The following is a 22,602-nucleotide window of genomic DNA, read 5'->3' on the forward strand; positions in this document are numbered from 1 at the left end:
TTCCTTCTGGTCTCCCGGGAGTTCTGGAGCAGGAGTGGTGCCAGAGAGTTGGTCCCACTAAAGATGAGGGGATTAGGCTTTTGTACTTCAGTGTCAGGGGTCACTGGCTGCCCTCAGACAGGATCTGGGCCCCTAACCTCCACGTGTCTCCAGGTGTGGTGGCTCCCACTGCCAAGGCAATACTCCAGGGAAAGTCACCACAGGGAGTTTTGGTGACAGCACTTGTAGCAGATGGGGGATGGGTGCACCAGCTGGTCCAGGGGACCTGGGCATTGCATCAACAGCACCTACTACGCTCTCTCTTCTGTTTCAAACTGTGTTCTTGTGGTGTGAGTAGTCAGCTATCCAGCTGCTTTAAAGAGTCTCTGTTGGGAGGTGTGTCTCCTTAGTGACCGCTCTCCCATCCCCACCCCCGCTAAGGAGCCATGTGGCTCTGGGGGTGGGAGCAGCGTCTATGAGTCTTTACGGCAGTGTAGACAGGGCTTTGAATACCTGTGGATTCTGCAGGATGATGTGGCTGTGATCAGGCGATCCCGTGGCAGCGTGGCTGCTCCAGTCCGCAGGGTGACCAGCCCCCTCTGGCCTTTTAGGAATATTCTGACACCCACTGCTGTGGTCTATGGCTTGGTCGTTTACCCTGGTTGTAAGTCCCTACTTTTGGAACCTCTTCCTTCTGACTTGGGGCATCTTCCGCTTTGTGCTCAGGCTCGTCTATCTGCCATTGTTTGTGGTTGCTGCACCACTGCTTAGTACGCTTTGGAAGTGGCCTGTTCTTGTCATCTCCTGGTAAGCCCAGGGAAGCAGGCCACTAGGTCTCATGCACCATTCCCACAGCCTGGCCAATGTTCCAGACTTTACTCTCTGGAATCTAACATGTCTGCCCACTTTGGGATTTTTGTCCCAGAGAGGGAGGATACATACTTCCCAAACATCATCTTCTCTCTTGTTGATAATGGGATCAGCTTTCTCCTTCCTCTTTCTAGAATCCATGGGGCAAGAGACTTGGACTCTCTGTTTCTCTTTCTTTCTTCTGAAGAAACTCCTTCTCCTTCCCAAGATGACATTGCTTTCCCTTCTTTCTGGGGCATAATGGCAGAGAGAGGAGGAATCAAAAAACTCTACCCATAAGGAGGTGCAAACCAAGAGGTTTAAAAATCTGTGTTACAGGGCGGCCCCGTGCCTTAGCGGTTAAGTGCGCGCGCTCCGCTACTGGCGGCCCGGGTTCGGATCCCGGGGACACACCGACGCACCACTTCTCCGGCCATGCTGAGGCGGCGTCCCACATACAGCAACTAGAAGGATGTGCAACTATGATGTACAACTACCTACTGGGGCTTTGGGGAGAAAAAAAGGAGGAGGATTGGCAATAGATGTTAGCTCAGAGGCGGTCTTCCTCAGCAAAAAGAGGAGGATTAACATGGATGTTAGCTCAGGGCTGACCTTCCTCACACACACACACAAAAAAACTATGTTACAGTATGCCCATGTTCATAGCAGAATTATCCTCAATAGTCAAAAAGGGGAAGCAACCCAAATGTCCATCAATGGATAAATGATGATAAAATTTGATATGTACATACAATGGAATATTGTTCAGCCTTATAAAGAAAATTCTGACACATGATACAACATGGATGAACCTTGAGGACATTATGCTAAGAGAAATAAGCCAATCACAAAAAGACAAACACTACTGTACGATTCCACTTATATGCAGTACCTGGAATAGTCAAATTAGTAGAGCCAGAAAGTAGAATGGTGATTGCCAGGGACTGAGGGCAGGGAGAAATGGAGAGTTATTGTTTAATGGGTATTAAAAATTTCTGCAGATTGGTTGCACAACAATGTGAAAATATTTAACACTACTGAACTGTACAGTTAAAAATGATTAAGATCGTAAATTTTATGTTATGTGTATTTTACCGCAATTAAAAATAAAAAGTGAAAAAGTGTATAGACGTCTGTTACAAATACAGCGATGTCTTGTCCGTGGAGGGTAACTAATACACTCATCCATTCCTTAGACAACTTATTTTATTAGGTTGGCCCCTGATCCTTTGCAGAGAACAGGGTCCTGAAGGAGAGGAAATATTTTCATGAAGGAAAGATGCAACCAGCAAGAGTCCCGGCTGGAACCACTATCCAGACAAAGAATATCCAGCATAGATAGGATTTTAGAGAAAGGGGACGACTATATTCAGGGAAAGGGGGTTGGGAGACTTAGGGTCATGGGCCAAGAAAGGTGGAGTTTGGACAAGCTGGAGAGTGGCTACTTGTGGGGGTCGTTGCAAGTTGTGTTGGCTACAGGCTCACTGATCTTAGGTCTATAAAAGCTTACTCAAAACTTCTGGGGCCAGGAGTTTGGGGGAATTCAGATTTTTTTGAATTTTAGAAAGGCAATATGGTGCCTATACTGTATATTACAGATCATTCCCAGTGGAGTCTGGCCCAGTGCCCTGTAAACAAACCCATTAATATTCTTGTGGCAAAGTGTCTAACTATTCACACTATGTGAGATAATAAAGACTACAAATAGCTTCATGTTAGTTCTGGCCAGGTTTTGTTGCCAAATAAATTTCAAAAAAAAAAAGTCTTCTGGTTTTCAAAGCTTTTTGGATTTGAAAATGGCAAAATTGGGACTGTGGGCCTGTATGAATTTTGTACCATCTAAAGACTATAAATTAACAAAGACACAAAAAGTTTGAAGGGACCAGAACGAGGAGTGCCAGCTAATCCAACACTCTGGTTTTGTAAACAGGAGGTGGAGGTGACTTGCCCAAGGTCACACTGCCGGTCGCGGGCAGAGCTGAAATCACACTCAGGTCTCCTGCCCCCGACCCAGCACAGCCAGCAGGGATCTGGCAGCCCTGGGTGGCCCTTTGAGTGGAGTCTGGAATCCATGATGTCAACCCTCCCTCTCCCTCTCCCTGAAGAGGTGACCTCTTGCCTCTGGGAATGTCCCCCTTATCGCTGACCCCGCCCTGCTCGTTAGACCTCGTGATGGGCGGGTTAAGTTTTCCCTGGGAGAGGCACCCGTGGAAGGCCTTGTCCTGTGCGTTCACAGACTTAACGCAAGGCCTTGCATACAGGTGGTGCTCAGCAGAGGTCAGAGAATCATTGAACTTATTTGGGTGTTTATCACTTGTAGACCCATTTAGAGAAAGATCCGTAATTAAAGCACGTGTGAAACAGCCACCAAAGGGCTTGTTTGCCATTGTAGACTTGGAGCTAAGGGCGAGGAAGGCAAATATTACCTTTATTTTTGAATGGTGAGCATTAATGGTCATTGAAAAATAATTTTTTCCATCCCTGATGCTTAAGCCTTGGGACTGGTCCTGTTCCAGGTCTCTGGGTGGAATGAAGATGCTTTTGTGCCCAGCATAGGACTTGACACATAGTAGGTGCACCACAAACACCTGTTGAATGAGTGAGTGAATGAATGAATATTGAGGGTGTATTAGTTAAGACTCTTTGTTACAAATAGCACAATCCCAACTTAAACTGAATTAAACAAAAGTGGGAAATATTGCCTGACATAATTGAAAAGTCCAGGGGTAGGTGCCTTCAGGTGTGGCTAGATCCAGGCCTGCAAATGATTATTGGGCAATCTGTCACTTTCCTTCTCTCAGATCTGCTTTCCTACATGTTGCTTCCTTCTCAGGCAGGCTCTCAGGCACAGGTGATGGCAAGGATAGTCATCAGCAGTTCTGCACTCCCATCCTACTAGCTGAGCAATCCTTGCAGAGAAAGACAGCCTTTTTACCACTAATTCCAATAGAAGCCCCAGACTTGGCCCGGGCTAGGTAATGCGTCCATTTCTGAACCAACTAATTTACATTCTCCATATCTTTGAGGCTTTGAGCACATAATAAAGCAGCTTTCAATAAAGGGCATGAGTACTTTTAGCATATGAATTTAAGTTTTAAAGTAAAGGTAGAAAGAGAAAATTAAGGCATTTGAGCAAAAGAAATAAATATGATAACTATGAAGGGAAGGAGGTTTTAATCTGTGCTAGTTACTCTACATGATCAAAGCTCAAAGCTTCCTAGTAGGCTGAGTAAAAAGGAAAATATGATGTTTAAAAATTCTTTTTATCATAAAGGTAGAAATACACCAATTTTGAAAGGTATATTTTTTTCTTCGCATTAAATTCCAAAAGATTTATCATGTGGGACATTTCAGAGAAGAAGATGTGGGCAGCAGCATCCTCAACAATGTGACCACGTGTGCAAATTTCCCCTTGTACCCCTTGTTACCACCTCAATAAAGGGCGAGAGCAAAACGTGAAGCTTAAGTGCACTGCCAGACCGTATATGCCCAAATATAAAGCAACACGAAAGAAAGATAATCCCTCGTTTTCTCAATAAGAAGACCCCCCAAAATAGTTTTTGGCCATTTGAATATGTAAACTTTTAGAGATATGGATATAGATAGATGTCTACTTATACCAGTTAATTTCATAATTTAATTAGACACACTTAAAATCACATATTATATAAAATAATATATTTAGAAATATTGCACTTTTCCCATTTACATTTCAAGAAAACGGTAGCATTCTAACCATATTCACGTATGATCCACACGGGTGTCTTCATCATCAGAGTCCCTTTGTGAGTCACCTTATGTGGTTTCAGAGAATAATGACTTCACTTCCAGCTAATGGTTGTCGAGAGATGTCACTTTTTGAATTTGTGTATAGTGTCCCCACTGAAAATCATATCCCAAGCCCCAAATACCCATTTGCTTGGCATTAGGGCAGTCCCCCCGAGCCCCCCGCCCCATTAATCTGATAGGGGCCTATCTGTGATAGCCTACTTGTAAAGGCCTAGTGTATAGATTTTTTAAATGGTCTTTAAATGATGTCAAATATTTACAACTAGAAGGTCGTTCCTTTGGGAATCATGATTAAATTCCATTGACTCTTTTATTCCTTACTTAACCAGGTGGGTGACTTCTCTGAGCATAAAACCAGACTTGACTGAAGCCATTTCCTGCCAATGTGTCCTCCCCAAACAGTACTTTGTGGTTCAAAATAAAGTAATTGAGAGGACACCGCGTACCTTGAGAATCGTGCGGGGCGGGACCATGTTAAGGCGTTTACGGCGGTTTTCTCACACGGTGGTGGAATGCTTGTCTGACCCTAACGCAGCCCCCACTAAAGCCCGCCCAGGAAATGCCATGTGACGTAGATGGGGTGCTCCTCTAGGAAACAGAGAGCCAGCTGTGCTCTGCTAGGTGCGTGATCTTGAGCAAGTCACTTGACTTCTTGGGCCTTGTTTTTCTTATGGGTGAAATGAGGGGTTTAGGCTAGATCAGAAAGGGGTTTTGGGGGTGCACGAGGGGGACGATGGGGATGGCTCCTTGTTTCCAGGGGTGGGGGGCTCTAGTGTCCTCACCTCATTCCCGAGTCAATAGAGTAATTCTGCTTTGATCTATTTTATGTAAAGGGATTCCAGGTAAAATTTCCTTTGAAGTAAAGATCCCTTAAAAAAATTTTTTTTTTTTTTTAAAAAGGTGTAGGCCGTTATTGAGGTCTGCCTGCTCTGAAGTTCTCGGACTTCAAAGCCACCGGGAGTCATAGTTAAATCTTTCTACTGATGGCTAATGAGGATATGATGTGCCTGGTGATTGGGGGAGGGGGTGGACACGGCCTGCAAGTCGGTGAGCATTTACCATCTGGTGACACAGATGTTGCAGAGCCCACCATCAAGTCCCACTTAGCTGGAATCCCATCGTCCTAGAAAACCTGCTCGTAATATTATGAGAAAGAAGAAAATGACAAGGAAACAGTGGTTCTCAAACTTTGAAGCATATGGGAATCATCTGAGGAGTTTTTAAAAATTCCAGTGTCTAGGCTACTACGCTTCATGCTAATTACATCAAACTCTGGAGAGGGACCTAAGCATCAGTAATTTGTAAATTTCCCAATGTGAGTCTAATATGCTGTCAAGTTTAAGAATAAACTGCATTGGTACAGCCTCCACGGAAACAGTATGGTGGTTCTTCAAAAGATTAAACATAGAATTACCATATGATCCAGCAATCCCATATCTGCGTATATATCCAAAACAGTTGAAAGCAGGACCTTGAAGAGATATTTATACACCCATGTTCATAGCAGCATTATTCACAGTAGCCAAAAGGTGGAAACACCCCAGGTGTCCATCGACAAATGAATGAATAAACAAAATGTGGTAAATACACACGATAGAATATTATTCAGCCTTAAAAAGGAAGAAAATTCTGACCCATGATACAACGTGGTTGAACTTTGAGGACATTATGCTGAGTGAAATAATCCAGATATAAAAAGGCAAGTACTGTATGAATCCACTTATAAGAGGTACCTAGAAGTCAAATTCTTAGAGACAGAAAGTGGAATGGTGTTGGCAGGGGCTGGGGGGAGGTGGGGAAGGGCAGTTGTTTAACGGGTGTGGAGTTTCAGTTTTGCAAGATGGAGAGTTCTGGTGGTTGCACAACAATATGAATATACTTAACACTACTGAACTGTGCACTTAAAAATGGTTAAGATGGTAAACTTTATGCTATGTGTGTTTTACCCCCAATTAAATATAAAATAACGTAAAAAGAATAAGCGACACCATGTAATGCCTTGCTACTCAGAGTGTGATCCGTTGGCCAGCAGTCTTGGCATCTTCTTAGGAGCCTGTTAGAAATGCAGCATCTCAGGGCTCACCCCATCTCTGAGACCTGCTGCCTCAGAACCTGCATTTTTAAACAAGACCCCCCCCCAAGGTGGTCTGTGCACACATTAAACTTTGAGAAGTGCCTGAATATTAGACCAGAGTTTAGAAGATGTAGCAGCCAGGGTCGTTTGCCTACTTCTTACAGAACCCAACTTTCTCTGAGAAGCCATATGCTGGGGAGGCTGACCTCATCCACACCTCCACGCCGTCCCACCCTCCTGGCCAGTGACTAATTGACAGGTGGGTATGTTGCCTGGGTCTGGCCCGTGAAACTAAGCAACGTTCTGCTGAAGAGGTTCTGGGGGCACCCAAGCAGAAACAGCCTCTCCTTCCTTTGGAAGTGTTCATGTCAGCATGCGACCCAAGCAAATTCTGTGGGCATCTTGGGACCTTGGGAGCAGCTAGCCTGGTCCTTGATAACACAGAGCCACTGACTGACAAAATCCTGGGTCCACCTCACTGATGGATTTCTGGGTATGTGAGACTGGAAATGTATTTATTGTTTAAGACTGTGTGAGTCAGGGTTTTCTGTTACTTGTAGCCAGAGTTTCTCAACCTTGACCCTATCGACTTTTGGGGCAGGCTAATTCTTTGTTGTGGGAGGGCTGTTGTGTGCATTATAGGATGTTTAGCAGGAACTCTGAACCTCTGGATGACATTGGATGACAATAGTGCTTCCCTCTCCCTGAGTTGTGACAGTGAGAAGTGTCTCCAGGCACACTGCCAAATGTTCGGTTGGGGAGGGGGACAATTCACCCCCAGTTGAGAACCACTGTTGCAGACAAAGGCATCCTAATGAATGCGAAGACCTTTTATTCAGTGGGTCCTTTGGAGGGTAAATATCACTGCCTATGCTCCGTGGTGTTCCGAGGATCAAAGTGAGATCAGGTGTGTGAGAAAAGCAAACACACACACACACACACACACACACACACACACACACACACGAGCTGTTGCTAATCATTACCTGTCTTTCATGCTGCTGGTGTGTTGATAACAATGTTGTAGTTTCCATTTATTCTTTTAATAGGCAGATGTTTAACTTAACAGATGGCCAATGGGATAGTGAATGGAATTTTCCCTCTGCGAAGTTGGTGAACCCCGCCAGCACTCTCTGGGCTCTTCCTCCTGCTCAGAAATCCTGATGTCTTACTGGCCCCGCCCTGAGCTGGGCCACCAATCCCGATTCACTGTCCCATGAGGCGATGGCTGCTGCAGAGTTGGCCCTTTAACACATTTTCACAGATTAAGAGAGACCTTCATATTTAGCTGCTGAAGAGAGAGACCAATGCCCTCCACATAATAATGTAATCGCAGCTCACACGTCTGTGTATTTGAGACCCCCAGAGTCAAGGGGTCTGGACAACTTCTCTTGACAGATGTTCCCCTTCCTAGAATCAGCCGACACATTGAGACCACTTTCCTTAGGAGCCGCTGACTTCTAAAATCGGTGCCTTTGGATCAGCACCTCTTGAAGAGTTTAGTTTCATTAAAGTGTCACAAAACATCCCCTAGGGCAAGAAGGCTTCTAAGGGGAGCTGGACTTTACGGAAAGGTCTGGAGGAGAATTGGGGGCATGGGCACAGGGGAGGGGACCAGTGCTGTGAAAGGGAGGCATTTGAAAGCAATGGGTGCACCAGCCATTTGTGTCGTTGAGTGCTGACCCTGTGCCAGGCGCAGTACTAGGCGCTGGGCCGGGGGCAGGCAGAGAGGCCATCAAGAGGCAGCTGCCGCCCTCAGGGGCCTCATAGTCTACTGGGGAATATGGGTGGACATGGTATGGGGTAACCACGCCCAGTAACATTACAGACTACCCTGATTTCGTGCTCCCTCGCCACCTCTGCAGCCTATGTGCTTTGCGGGTCAGTAACTCGCCTTCTGAACCAGAGGTGAGACACATATATCAGGCTGTAGTCATGTTTTAGGGCCTGGCATATGATCATTTGGACTGCAGAAGACATTTGTTGGCAGCTTCTAGGGAAAAATAGTGTTTTCTTTTGGGGGCGGGGAGCGTGGCTTACAAAAACCGTGCCAGGCCCTTCCGCAGCCCAATTATTTCCACGAAGGAGTCAAGCTGAGGATTAGCCCACATACAGTCATCCCTTGGTATCCACAGGAAATGGTTCCAGGACCCCTCAAGGATGCCAAAATCCACTGATGCTCAAGTCCCTTAGTCGGCCCTCCCACGTCCACAGGTTCTGCATCCATGGATTCAACCGACCGTGGATCATAAACATAGTCCATCTGCGGATACAGAGGGCCGGCTGTATAAAGGAAGGCGGAGCCTAGACAGTTGCAGGGAAATCAAGCTGGCGCCTTGATCAAAACACGTATGATCCACCTCTGGAATTCTCTGTAGCATATTGTTAATAAAACCTCCTTACTGTGTAAGCCAATTTGAACTGGATTTTCTGTTGCTTGTATCATAAATAAGCAGATGCGACGATGAGCAAACCTTAGATGTGGATTGGCTGAGAAGAGATGTTTGTGCAGAGAGCAGCAAGGAAGTCTTTCCTCAAACCAGGAGGACACGATCCTGGTTTAGCAAAATGGCCGGTTATAGTGGGCCTGTTTTACCCTTGGATACAGACCTTATGCGTACAGAGACATGACATTTGGAGATCTGAGAAGGAATATTCAGGATGTTGGCTACCTCTAGCTGTCTTCCTCAAGGTCCCATAGGACTCACATTTAGGGGGAAGGTGGCCCATTGGAGAGTGGAGAGGGATGAAAATACAGCTTTGCTAAGACAGGGCCTTTGGGCCTGTGGCCTGTAATCTAAAGTGACTGGAGATTGATGAGCAAGTCTTGCTGGGTTGGAAAAGCAGATTTGTCTGGCTAGAGTTAGAACACAAGCAACAAATCAGGTGAGTTAGCAAGAGAAAAGATTGGGGCCCCGAGAAAACATTGCCCCCAGTTCCCATGTCTCTCCCGAGCATCTTGTCTTAAGGATGTCAAGCTTGATAAAGGGGACAATTGACTTATTGTGAAGATGCAGCTGGGATACAGCTGGGGGCAAGGAGAAAATCTGGGGTATCTCCCCACTTCAGAGATGAAGGAAGACGCCACTAATTTGAGGAGCAGGGCAGTGAGCAAGACACAGAGGCCAGTTGCCAGCTCAAGGATTCTGACCTGAAATGATCTCCTGCTCAATCTACCAGCCTATGGACTTGAACAGAAGAAACCCATTAAATTCTTAAGGGAGCTGAATTGCCAAAGAAAATGGCCAACTATTGCCTGAGATTGCCCATCTGTCTGGGAAATCCCTGAACTTGTACCCACAAGAAGTGAAGTGCTAAAACCGTGACTCTCCTTGGAAGGCATTGACCCCATGCCCACTCAGATGTTAACAAGGCAGTGGACAGGGGAGATACCAAACCCACAAATAGGGGCTTGTCTGACCAAGGGACTTGCTTTCCCACCAGGGCAAGGAGTCCTCAATATTGCATATATTATTGAACAATGACAATTGAATGTATTTTCTACTGTCCCTTTCTCCAAATGTAAAATTCCCCTTCTGGAAATTCATATTGCAGATAGCCTGGCTTTTCCCAACATAGCTGGCTACACTGGTGGTAGTGAACTTTAGAATTTACTTCATAGGTTACCATTCCATGAGCAGCCACTTCCAGACATGATGGAAAGTATGATGCATCTCCCAGAAAATAAGAACTTGAATCTGAATCCAGTAACTGGATGAATCACAGGACTTCACCCTTTGGGGGAGGGGTAAGTCTGTTTTAGTCAAGTGTGGGTATTTCTGATGATCATGTAAGGGAAGAAGAGTGTATGGATGTTGGTTCATCAAAGGGGTGGACCATAGTGGTATGTTACAGTTACTGCCTTAAGACCAATCTCCCGTTCTCTGGATAATAATCCTGATTTTGTTCAAGTAACTACACTTGAACTCACAGTTTGTATGGCTTAGAGAAAGTCAACTCCACTCCCAGATCTAGGATGGGGGGTATGGCCAACAGTCAGCTCACACTGGTGACCCTGTGCAGACCTTTGAGACTGGTTGAGGCTCTGCTTGGAACTCCTCAGAGAGATGTTGTGTCTCTTCCCTTCTTTCTGAGTGGAGTTGTTGGGAAATATGAGTGCTGGAGCAGCCATTTCGTCACCATGAGGGGAACTAACCAAGACTGAAGCCAACACAAGGAAGAAAAGTTGAAAGAATCAGAGAAATGGATCTGTGACCCTGATTGTACCACACCCACCCTTACTCTTGGGCTTTTGAGTTATATAATGTCTTCTTTAGTATTTGAGCCAGTTTAGGAGTTTTCTGTTACTTGCAACCAAACAACCAACTATCATAGAGTGTGATAAACGCTAAAATGAAAGTATGAAAAATGTGTTGGGCAGTTAAGAGAGAAAGTAGGTTAATTAGCTAAAGATAAGCAAGCTGTTTCTTTAAGCATTTATGGTGGGAAGAGTCGAAAAGGAACCCATTGCAGTTCTTAGCATTAAGCACACCCTTTGGTCGGATTAGACACATCTGCGGCGACCATCACATGTCTCTTAGTCCAGGTGGGAATGGATGTGTAAATGCCTTGAGTGCAGGGCATTTCACCTGGCATCTGAAAATTCCCAATAAATGTTGGATGGTGGGAGGAAGCCTGCCATCTGTTGCCCACGTCTCTTGGTAGGCTGAGGGAGTTCCCCAGTGTCCACTCCTCCTAACCCTTTTCCTCCCACTGCTGTTGCAGAAGATGGATCACATGTCTCCCAGGCTGAGGGCCTTCCTCTCTGAACCCATTGGAGAAAAGGATGTTGTCTGGGTAGATGGGATCAGCCATGAGCTTGCAATCAATTTGGTCACCAGAGGTTTCAACAAGGTAATTCCCTTTTCTTATTTCTCCAATCTCTCTTCCCCCAGTCCTGCCAGATGGCAGCCACTGCCACATGTCCCTGCAAGGGGCCATCAGAAAGCAAAGCTGCCACTTGGCAGGGTGCCACATGCTTCAGTGCTCCTGACCCCACGTGCCTGGGCAGACTCAAGGGCTGGTGGATAATAGGCAAATAGAATGGCTCCACTCAGAGCAGCTGGGCCAGGCACGATTCACCTGGTGTTCAAACACCCTGGGGTCAACAGAAGTGAGCCAGCCACCCGAGTCTGGGGCTGAGCTGTCGGGATCGATGATTTGGGTGCACTCCCCAACCCCATGAAGAGACTCATGGGGTCTCGCTTGTCCTGTTAGGACACCAGCCTGGCCATGGCATGTGGAGTAACAGCATCTAGGCTCTACACCAGAGAACAGGGATGTGAATTGTTTTAAGATGTCACTTCAGTCCGAGAATGACCTCAAGGATCTCCAATGGAATCTGAACATTCTTTTCTATGTAATTATTTGTTTTTATGGTACTATCACAAAGCTGCTTGGAAATTTAGGAGAGAGTGGGAGACATTCCCAAAGAGAACCCCAGAAAGCGAACACATATGGAGGCGATGGGAATTCACACAGAGCATTGCCTGCTTGGTTGAGAGAGGTGCCAGGAACAGAGCTGTTACTGTTCATTCCCTTCAGTTTGTAAAGTCAGTCTGCACCACCAGGCAGGAAGATGTTGCAGAAACACCCAGAGAGGCTGGGAACCACTGCATGCATGGCTGAGAACCAGTTTGGTTTGCAGGACACAGAGCATGGCTGTTTCCAGGGGGCATCTGAACTACTGGGCCTGTGGTTTTCTGATTGACACGCTGCTCTGCACCAGTTATTAAATATTCTGAATATCACCCCAATCTGCTGGCCAATTTAATATCCAGTAGGTGGTATTGTTAGGAAGCAGGAGCTCCACGACTACGGTCGATTTGATTCTTTCCTCCAGATAAGGGAGAGAGGACCACTCCCAAGCAGGTGGTGAAGTAGGCAAGTCTGAGTAGGGGAGATATTTTTTGTTAAAAATTCTTTTTTAAAAGAAATAATTCTCCATTTTACTGTTCTATTGTGGTGTAACATACCCACCTTGATATGAAGGGTTCAGCTCACTGAATTTTGACATATATATACCCGTGGACTCACTATCTGGATCGAGTGATTGGACATCTCCAGAATTCCTGATGGTTCTCTCGTGCCTCTGCACATTCAGTGCCATCCTCACTCCAGAGGTAACCGCTTTTCCAGCTTCTACCACCATTGATCAAATATTTCCATAATTAGGAGGTTTTGTTGTTGTTCAGCCATACTTATCTTTTAAAAAATATTTTTAGTTACATACAGTAAATTTCACCTTTTTCATTTCGGAGTTCTGAGAGTTTTGACAAATGTATGCAGTCATGTAGCCACTACCATAATAAGACATGGAACAATCCCATCACTCCAGAATGTTCCCCTGTGCTCTCCAGATTCCCCAGCCTCAGCCCCTGGCAACCACTGATTTGTTTTCTGTCCCGGTAGTTTTGCCTTTTCCATCTTAACTGTGTTTTAAATGAGGATTACAGGTGGGATGATAGGCATGTTTAAGACAAAGAAATGAATGAATAATGGAAAAATTTCAGGCATCTGAGAACTTAATACACAGACTCAGGGCTATAGGGGAGAAGGGAGTGTTCTCTGGAGTGCGGCTGGGCCCCTGGAGACGCACTCCTCTTGTGGTCACTGCCTCCTGGACAGCGCCGTGACCAGCACTCTATTTCTAGGCCCTGCTTGTCCCTAGGGCCATGAATTCCAGGCCCTGATGCCGGGATTTCACCTGTCCCCTTTGCTTTGAGCCCCTCACCCACCTGTGAATGAGATGAAGGTCGCTATCTCCACTTCACGAATGAGGAGACAGAGGCGCGGGGTTGTTAACACCTTGACTGGAGTCACGAGTGAGGACGGAACGGCTGTGGATTGAACAGTCACAGACCACTCAGGAAGACCCCGCCCAGGCGCTTACCCGGCAGGGAGGAGGGGACTTACACTGAAATTTGGTGGTGAAAACCCATATCAGGGCCTGGGGCCTGGCTGGGCCTGTAAGAGGATCCAGGAGGAGACCCCACTGTGGTACCTACAGGATGAGCAAGCGCTTCTGGGTGAGGACGGGTCTGTGGGCAGGGCCAGCAGTAAGAGCCTCTGGAGCAGGCAGGTCCTAGCAGGGCACGGGTCTCAGATTTAGCAAATAAAAATGCAGCCTCCTGTATTGCTTTTAATAGGCTTTATTTTTTAGAGCAGTTTTAGGTTCACAGCAAAATTGAGTGGAAAATACAGAGAGTTCCCAAATACTGCCTGCCCCGCAACATGCACGCCTCACCCATTACCAACATCCCGCCCCAGAGGGGTGCATTTGTTATAATCGAAGAACCTACGCTGGCCCATGATTCTCTCCTAGAGTCCAGAGTTTACACTAGGGTTCACTCTTGGTGTTGTGCATTCTATGGGTTTTGACCAATGTGTAAGGACGTATCCACCCTTATAGCATTATACAGAGTTGTTTCACTGCCCTAAAATCCTCTGAGCTCCTGGGTTTTTATAGCCTGCCTGCGGGAGACCTAAGCCTGGCATAGGGAGGGACATCTTTCTGGGCCTTCCACCACCCTCTGTCCTTGCCGGCCTCTGCTGGGGTGTAGCAGCCTCCTCCCCAGGCTGGGGGTCAGCCAGGGTTTCTTCGCTGTGAGCAAAAACAGCCTCAGGTTCCACCCTTGCTCATGACAGCTTTCTTGGCCTTGTCCCAGTGGCGCTTGGCTCTTTCTGCACCCTTTCTGAGGACCCACTGGGATGTGGACCCACTGGGCTGCCCTCAGCCCTACTCGCCTGGGCGCCTCACCTGGCTGTCAGCACGCTCCCAAGACACCAGGGCGCTGGAGCACAGGGAGGTGAGGCACCAGCCCCCTGCCCCAGGGACCCCCCACTGTGACTTATCTGGGTGTCCCCATTGCCTCTCTAGGGATGTGGCCCTGAACGGGGACAGGCGTAGAGGCACCTTCTCAAGCTCTTATCAGCCTCTAAATCCAGCAACTTCTCCCCGATTCCTGCCCCTGCAGGTCAGACTTGCATCTCTTCTCCAACGGAAGGCGGGGTGCCTGGAAGGGCTTGCTCCTCTGTCCTTCTGCACTTCCCCAGAGCTTCGGCTGTGGCGTGAACTGTTCTCTGGCTCAAAGTTTCAGTCATGACTTTCAAAACTAGATTCCACTACAGATGCACCCAAGTCTCTTCAGGAGCTCAAAAGTAAAGAATTTGGCCGCATTTGCTCTGGATTATTTCATGCCTGCCCTTCCGCAGAGCAGTCAGCCTGAGGAGGTAGATCTCCGCCGTCCACACGGTACCCGGTGAGCACCTGTCTGAACTGAGATGTGCCATAAATACAAAATACACATGGCCATGTTAAAGACTTAGTTCCAAAAAGAAGAATGCGAAGTATCTCATTAGTAATTTTTTTATTGATTACATGTTGAAATGAAAATATTTTAGAAATATGGGAGGAAATAAAACATATTATTAGAATTAATTTGACCTTTTACTGTGGCTACTAGAAGATTAAAAATTCCATATGCGGCTGGCTCACATTAGATTTCTGCTGGACAGTGCTGGTCTAGCTTTAATGCTGGAAGGGCTGCAAGGGAGAAAGGAATTACTGAGAAGGGAAAATACATCATGCACACGACACTCAAGGCTTTCCATGGCCTGGCTCTAGCTCTGTCTTATATTTCTCTGTCCCCCCCGCCCCCACCCACTCCCATACTCGAGCCAGACTGTCCATTGACCGCAAACACATATGGGACCATCCTCCTGCAGACCTGAGGCCCCTCTCAAAACGGACTTTCATCCCCTTAGAGGCCCCACTCACAGCCCACCTCCTCTGGGCAGTAAGCCTTCCTTCTGAGCACCCACCCCAGCCCAACAGGCTCCATTTCTGAACACTTTGAGTATTCAGTGGAACCCCTTGCTAGGACATCTGTTCTGTTGGCTGGTTTTTCCACATGTGGCCCAAGAACTCACTGCTCATTATGTTGGAGGCACAGCCTACCTTTGGTGCTCTCCTACGTCTCTGAGGCAGAGGATGGTTCTATGCTCTTTGTACTCCTCCTCTCCCTATAAAAACCCCACCCAGGGGTGGGTGAATTTCCAGGCACTCAGTAAGTTCAGAGACATTGGGCAGTGTCCTATGGGGTGGGTGCGTTACTATGGGGATAACCCTGGAGTTATTCCAACAGCGTGGAAGTAAGTTTAACACCTCAAGGAATCTAGTTTGGTTCAACACTCTTTGAAGACACTATAAAGTCATATCCTTGAGCCTAAATCTTTCCCCTGAAAGATTCTTGGAAGATCAGAGTGGAGTAAATGTTCTGGGTACCCACCTGCTCTTCAAGTCTTTCCTATCTAATAGCACATGATGTTTGTTACATGCCAGGCACTGTTCTAAGTGCATTATACATGTTTATTTCATTTACTTATCAGAAAATCCTATAAAGTATACTATTTCATCTCCATTTTACCAATGGGGAAACTGAGGCGCAAAGCAGCCACATGACTTGCTCAAGGTCACTCAAGGTGAGAGAGATGAAATTTGAATCTGGGCAGACAGGCTCTGGGGCGGGCAGTCACATAAGTTTGGGGTTACCCTGCGTAGGGTTGCCAGACAGAATACAGGACACCCGCTTAAAATTTGAATTTCAGATGAACAAATAATATTTTAGTATAAGTATCCCCCAGGGAGACAGGGAGGAGAAAGGAGGGGCAAGCCCTGCGTTGGATTGAGCATTCACCCTAAAGACAGGGAGTTTTAAACCGGAAATAACTGAGAGATACTGGATTTGCGAGGTTGTCATTGGCTGTCAGTGGCCATGAAGGCTTAAGAGCCAACATCTGGTTAGAAAAAAAGAAAGTTGTTCATCACACAACGAAGTCCCGTGGCGATGTAAAGTGCATCATTCACTCTAGGCGCTGAGGAGCAGGGAGCTTCGGCAGAGGGAAGGAAAAGGTTGAGATGGAGAGGGCTGAGACCATGTATCCCTGTTTGACAAGGCCAGGCACCATAGTGAAGACGGAAAATTTTGATCAGCGTGGACCAGGACTGGCTACCTAATTTGTGGGGCCCAGTGCAAAACAAAGATGCGAAGGCCCCTTGTTCATATATATATATTTTTTTTTGGTGAGGAAGAGTGGCTCTGAGCTAACATCCATGCCAGTCCTCCTCCACTTTGCACGTGGGAGGCCTGCCACAGCATGGCTCAATGAGTGGTGTGTAGGTCCTCGCCCGGGATCAGAACCCACTAAACCCCGGACCTCTGAAGTGGAACACTCGAACCCAACCACTACACCACCAGGCCAGCCCCCGCTTGTTCATATTTATTAAGAATTTCAAGATGGTAGCAGCAGAGCATTAAACCAAGTGGGGGCCCTCTGAGTGCAGGGCCCTGTGTGACTGCATGGGTCACACACAGGGGAAACTAACCCTAGTGCAGGCTCAAATATTGCTACTATTTAGCTAGGAATTGGACACGGTGAACTGGAGGGTGGTCCAGACTTGCTCACTGTTTGGACTTGGAGTGGAGGGGAAGTCTGCCCTTGAGCCATCCTCCTGCCATGTGGGAAAAGGCTGCCGCAGGAAGGAACGAACATCCCTGGCTTCAAGGTGGCCACTGTCCGGGGTGGTGGGAGGTGGGGAACATCCGTCCAGGGTTTCTGTGTCTCCACGTCACCCTCCATACAGCCAGATTTTTCTGAGCTTTGGCCTAAGGAGGGAGAGGGGTAGTTTCTCTTCTCCATGGTTAGGAGTTCGCTTTCTGGAGCCAGCAGAGAAACTGAGCAGGCTTCTGGCAGGGCCGTGATGGGAGCCCAGGACTCCAGCTTCCCTTGGGAGCAGGGTGAGGCAGGCTAACTTTCCCTCCCTGCCACTGGAAGGTGGCAGGGTGAGACCAGAGAGAAAGTGGAGAAGGGAGAGTCAGGTTGCAACTTGGCTCTGGAGGCCGCAAGACGAGACCCTTCTTCCTGCAACATTCCTGGAAAGTCTGCCTCTGTTGCCACGCATTCCCTGGCTTCCTGGCTGCTCAGCCCGGTGGGAACGTGGAGGCTCTGATTACCAGGCCAGCTGATGCCAGCGCCAAGGCCTCCAGCATGGCAGAGGACACCACAGGTGTCAGGCCAGACTGCGGACGGTTGGGACGTGCGAGATTGGGGCCGAGGAAGACAGGTCTTAAGCTCTTGGATTCTCGGGGACTCCATCTGGACAATGGGATATGGGGTCCATGTGAGGATCAGCTGGATTAAAACGTGTCGGTGGTCTGGAGCCCATCGAAGGTGCTCAAAAGTGCCACTTACTATTATTTATTATTATTATTATTACTATTATTATTATTATTAATGATCTCTTTCCTTGGACAAAGCTTTGTGTTTCTTGATCCTGTTATATTCACCTCTGCAGCTCCCATGCCTACGCAGCAACTGGCTCAATTAACATGTTAATTTTTTAGAACGTTGAATTAAAAACCATCTTGGTAAAATCCACCACTGAAAATATGAGGATACTGATAAAGTAGAATGAGATCATTCTAAGCAACTCTACTGCGTTTTAAAAAGATGATTCAAGTAGCAGTTTAAAATGACCATGAAATCCTGGCGTTTATCTCTTTTCAGCAACTGGACCATGACTAAAAATAAAAAACCCCAAACTCTAACGCTTGGGTACATTTTATCACTGGTAATTTCTCTTTTAAAAAATATGTTCCTTTTGGTTAAGATGAAGTTTGCTTTGTTTGATGTGACTGAAAGTAAACAGATGCCAGCGGGTGTGCCTGGAGAGGGCCCAGGACTCGGGTGTGGACACTGGTTCTCATTCATTCCAGGCTGGAGAGCCCCTAAACCAGCCCCAAGAGACGGGCATTTGACTGACCTTAAATCTCCAGGCTTCCCGGGTTAGTGGCTCAGCTACGGCCAAACAGTCTTGGAGCTCCCTCTCCTCCTCAACAGCAGTGTGGTGAAATGGTAAAAAAGAATAAAACGCTGTGGGGGCCAGCAGTGAGAAAACAAGAGAATGCCATAGAACGGTGAATCATGGTGTGCTTAATCTTTACTGGACATGTGTTTTTCATCCACAGAGACTCTTCAGAAGGGAAAGATGGGCAAGATTTAGCATGTTTTATACCTTCTGTGCTCCGCCCACGGGTCTATGTATTCCAGGACAAAAAAGGAATTTGCATTTTTCTAATGCTCTCACACTGAATTCACTTAATTCAATCTCCAGGGTGGGACAGGGTATATTATGTGTCTTCAGAAGACACAGACACTGAGGCCCAGGTTCTAAAGACTCTCCCTGCAGGTTAAGTGAGTTGCCTGAGGTCACACAGTCAGTTTGCAAAAACAAACTGATGCTAAGATATCCTTCATTCGGCAGTCCCACGTGCAGTGGTTCTCAGTTGAGGGAGAGTTTGTCCCTGAGGGGACATTTGGCAATGTCTGGAGATGGTTATAATTGTCACAACTGGGGGGGGGCAGGCAGGTGCTACTGGCATCTAGTGGGTAGAGGCCAGAGATGCTGCTAAACACCCTATGATGCACAGGACAGCCTCACAACACAGAAATTATCCAAAATGTCAACAGTGCTGAGGGTTAGAATTGAGAAAGGCGGGGCAGGGGTGAGGGGCAGCGTCTGTAACTCGGTGTGTGCGTGTGTGTGTGTCTGTGTGTGTTAAAGAGAGAAACACGAGATCAGAGGCTGGAAGGGAGCATCAGAGGTACGCTAGGCTCTTGCAACTCAAAATGTTGTCCCTGGACCAGCACCAGCCAGGAGAGTGTTAGAAATGCAGACTCTCAGGCCCCACCCCCAACTTACTGAGTCAGAACCTCCCTTTTAACAAGATCGCAGGTGATTCTTGTCTCATTCAAGCTAAGGACAGACTTTGGTTCATCCTAGGCTGGACAGCCCCTAAACCCGACTCGAGAGATGGGCATTTGACTCGGCCTTGCATCTCCCCCAGGGCCCGTCTCAGAATTCCCATTGCCCGGGTCTGGGTTTCGGTGACTGCCGTTGTCCCTCCAGTCTGACCCGGGCCCCTCTTGACTCTCACGTGAGTCCTCGTGCTGGGGGAGGTGGAGCCCGTGGGAGCGGTGCATTGTAACCTTTCCATTCTCCTCCCCGCCCGCCCCCTCCCGCAGGCCTACACCCTGTTGGGACAATTCCTCTTGATGCACAAGAACGAAGCCGAGTTCCAGAAGTGGCTCATTTGCAGCTGTGGCGCCACGGAGAGTGAGGCCCGGGAGAGTTCTGACTGCCTGAAGGAGTGGTGCTCCTGCTTCCTGTGAAGACTCCGCCTCCTCCGCCGGACGCCTGGGTAAACGGCCACGTTCTGCAGCGAGACCTGGGTTCCGAGTCGTTATTTTTGTTTTTAACTTTGATGATACACACTCCTTATAAAAAGAGTTCAGAGGCCGGCCCTGTGGCATAGCGGTTAGGTGCGCCGGCTCTGCTGCTGGTGGCCCGGGTTCGGATCCCGGGCGCACACTGATGCACCACTTATCAGGCCATGCTGTGGTGGCGTCCCATATAAAGGGGAGAAAGATGGGCACAGATGTTAGCCCAGGGCCAGTCTTCCTCAGCAGAAGGAGGAGGATTGGCATGGATGTTAGCTCAGGGCTGATCTTCCTCACAAAAAATAAATAAATAAATAAAAAGGAAAGAAAAAAGTAGTTCAAGAATATAAGAAAGGACAAACACAAGAAAAATGATGCCAAAGTCCACCACCAGAAATAACATTCATCTTACACAAATATCATGCCAAATCTCTCTTAGTATAAATGTATGTAAAAGAATGGATAGTTCTATTTAAAAGTGGGAATTAAAATTGTCAGTGTATTAGTTATCTATTGGTGCATAACAAATGAACCCAAAACATAGCAGCTTAACATAAACAATAATCTTATCTCACATAGTTTCCCCAGGTCAGGAACTGAGAGCTGCTTAGCTGGGCGGATCTGTCTCAGGGTTTCCCATGAGGTCACAAGCTGTCTGCCGGGGAGCAGTCATCTGAAGGTTGAGTGGGCTGGAGGATCCACTTCTAAGACGGCTCACTCACATGGCTGTTGGCCAGAGGCCTCAGCCTCTCTCTATGTGGGCCTCTCCGTAGGGTGGCTCATGGCCTGCCGTCTAGCTTCCTCCAAAGCAGGTGATCCGAGAGAGACAGAGACAGAGAGAGAGAGAAACAGAGAGAGAGAGTGAGAAGGAAGCTGCAGTGCCTTTTATGACCTAGTCTCTGACTCACACAATGTCACGTCTACCTTATTCTATTTTTAGAAACAAGTCACCAAGTCCTCAAGGGAGGAGAATTGAATTTTCTTGAAGTAGCAAATAATCTGCAGAATATTTTTAAGAGCATCACGGTCAGGTTTTTGAGGTATAACTTACATACAGTAAAACTTGCCCTTTTTAGGTGTGTCGTTCTAGGAATGCTGACAAACGCATCGTCCTGTAACCACCACCACAATCGAGATAAAGAGCATTTTCATCGCCCCAAAGAGTTCCCCAGTGCCTCCCTGTGTCACCCCTTTCCCCGCCCCCAGCCCTTGGCAGTCAATGATCTGTTTCCTGTCCTCATAGTTTTGACTTTTCCAGAAAGCTGTATCAGTGGAATCACATAGTATGTAGCCTTTTGAGATTGGCTTTTTCCACCTAGCATAATTCAGTTGAGATGAATCCATTATACAGGCTTTTTATACTTAAGAAAGTGTTAGCAGATGTTGGTGCCAGCCTGTATCCTGCTGGCACTCGCTGTTCTAGTAGAGTCCAGTAACTTCCCTCAGCGGGCACTTGAATACCCTCTGCCTAAGGGGGTCTCTGCTGCAGCAGTGGGATCAGCCCACGCACAGGGCAGGGAGGAAGCCCCGGGAGTTAACGCCCAGGGGAGTCCTCAGTGGTGGAGGGAAGCCGACGGCTCAATGCCGCGACTTCCTTGCCTTCGGGAGTGACGGCCCTGAGGCGGTCTTCCCTGGCTCCCTGTGGGCTTGGGCCCCGCTGCCACAGCGGCCCCTGCTCTTTAATGCCCCAGCGTCTGCTGCCTTCCCTTCCCTGTCGTGCTTTCCCACTCTCCTGTCAGCGTTTCCTGGGATCACCTCCCCAATAAAATATTCGAATTTTAGTCTCAGTCGGCTTCTGGAAGAACCCAACCAAAGACAAAAGTGTTGGAATTTAATTTTATTTTAACAGAAGGAAAAAAAGTGGAACTGAAAGGCTTGCTGAACTTCACTGAATTTTTTTCTTCATCACTAGATATAGTAGTTATAAATCAATTTCTTCTGAGTTTAAAGAATAATGGGAAAACAGTAAGAGAGAGGTTAGTATCATTAGGTATATTTTAAAGTCTATTTTTCAATGTTAGATGATATGAACTCCTAAAAAAAAAAAGTAAAAAGAAATTACCACTCTTAATTCTTCCTTCCTATTTTTAATTGGTTTTATTATTACTTTTAATTTGTCAAGGTTTATAGCATTTACTTTCTTCCCATAAGCATAACCCCTGCAGTGGCGTAGTCTTAGTTGTATATTTAAGAGCTTATCATCAACCCTTGTATCCTAGTATCATTATTGTAAAAATTATGGCTCTGTCATTTCTGAATTCTTTATTTTGATACATCTCTTTGTTGGTTGAGTTAGATCATCGTATTAGGCAGAATATGCCAGATTATGCTGCTGTCACAAACAACCCCCAAATCCCAGTGATTTAGCCAACAAAGGTTGATTTCTCTCTGATGCTACATGTCATCGGCAGAGCTCTGTCCATTGTAACCGCTCTGAGACTTGGGTAGATGGACATTCCCTTTCAGTACATGCTTCTATGAGTACCACAGCAGTGGGAACGTGCCATGGTGAAGTACACACTGTCTATGAAAGCCTCTGCTCAGAGTGATACATTCCGCTTATGTTCACATTTCATTGATCAAAGCAAGTCACACACAGGGGCTGGCCCGGTGGTAGTGGTTAAGTTCAT

At 47.0% G+C, this 22,602-nt stretch overlaps 1 protein-coding gene across 1 annotated transcript in view; it reads left to right on the forward strand.

Moving 5' to 3' along the window:
• BANF2 (BANF family member 2) overlaps positions 1 to 20,585 on the forward strand; it is a 38,600-nt gene extending 18,015 nt beyond the window's left edge. Inside the window, exons 2-3 of the mRNA XM_058563274.1 lie at positions 11,417 to 11,545; positions 19,778 to 20,585. Of these exons, the coding sequence (XP_058419257.1) occupies positions 11,420 to 11,545; positions 19,778 to 19,924 (273 nt within the window). The 5' untranslated portion in view covers positions 11,417 to 11,419 and the 3' untranslated portion in view covers positions 19,925 to 20,585. The remainder of the gene's footprint in view (positions 1 to 11,416; positions 11,546 to 19,777) is intronic.
• Positions 20,586 to 22,602: the final 2,017 nt, after the last annotated feature.

The sequence above is a fragment of the Diceros bicornis genome, chromosome 19 (assembly GCF_020826845.1).
Source record: "Diceros bicornis minor isolate mBicDic1 chromosome 19, mDicBic1.mat.cur, whole genome shotgun sequence".
NCBI classification, from domain to species: Eukaryota; Metazoa; Chordata; class Mammalia; order Perissodactyla; family Rhinocerotidae; genus Diceros; species Diceros bicornis.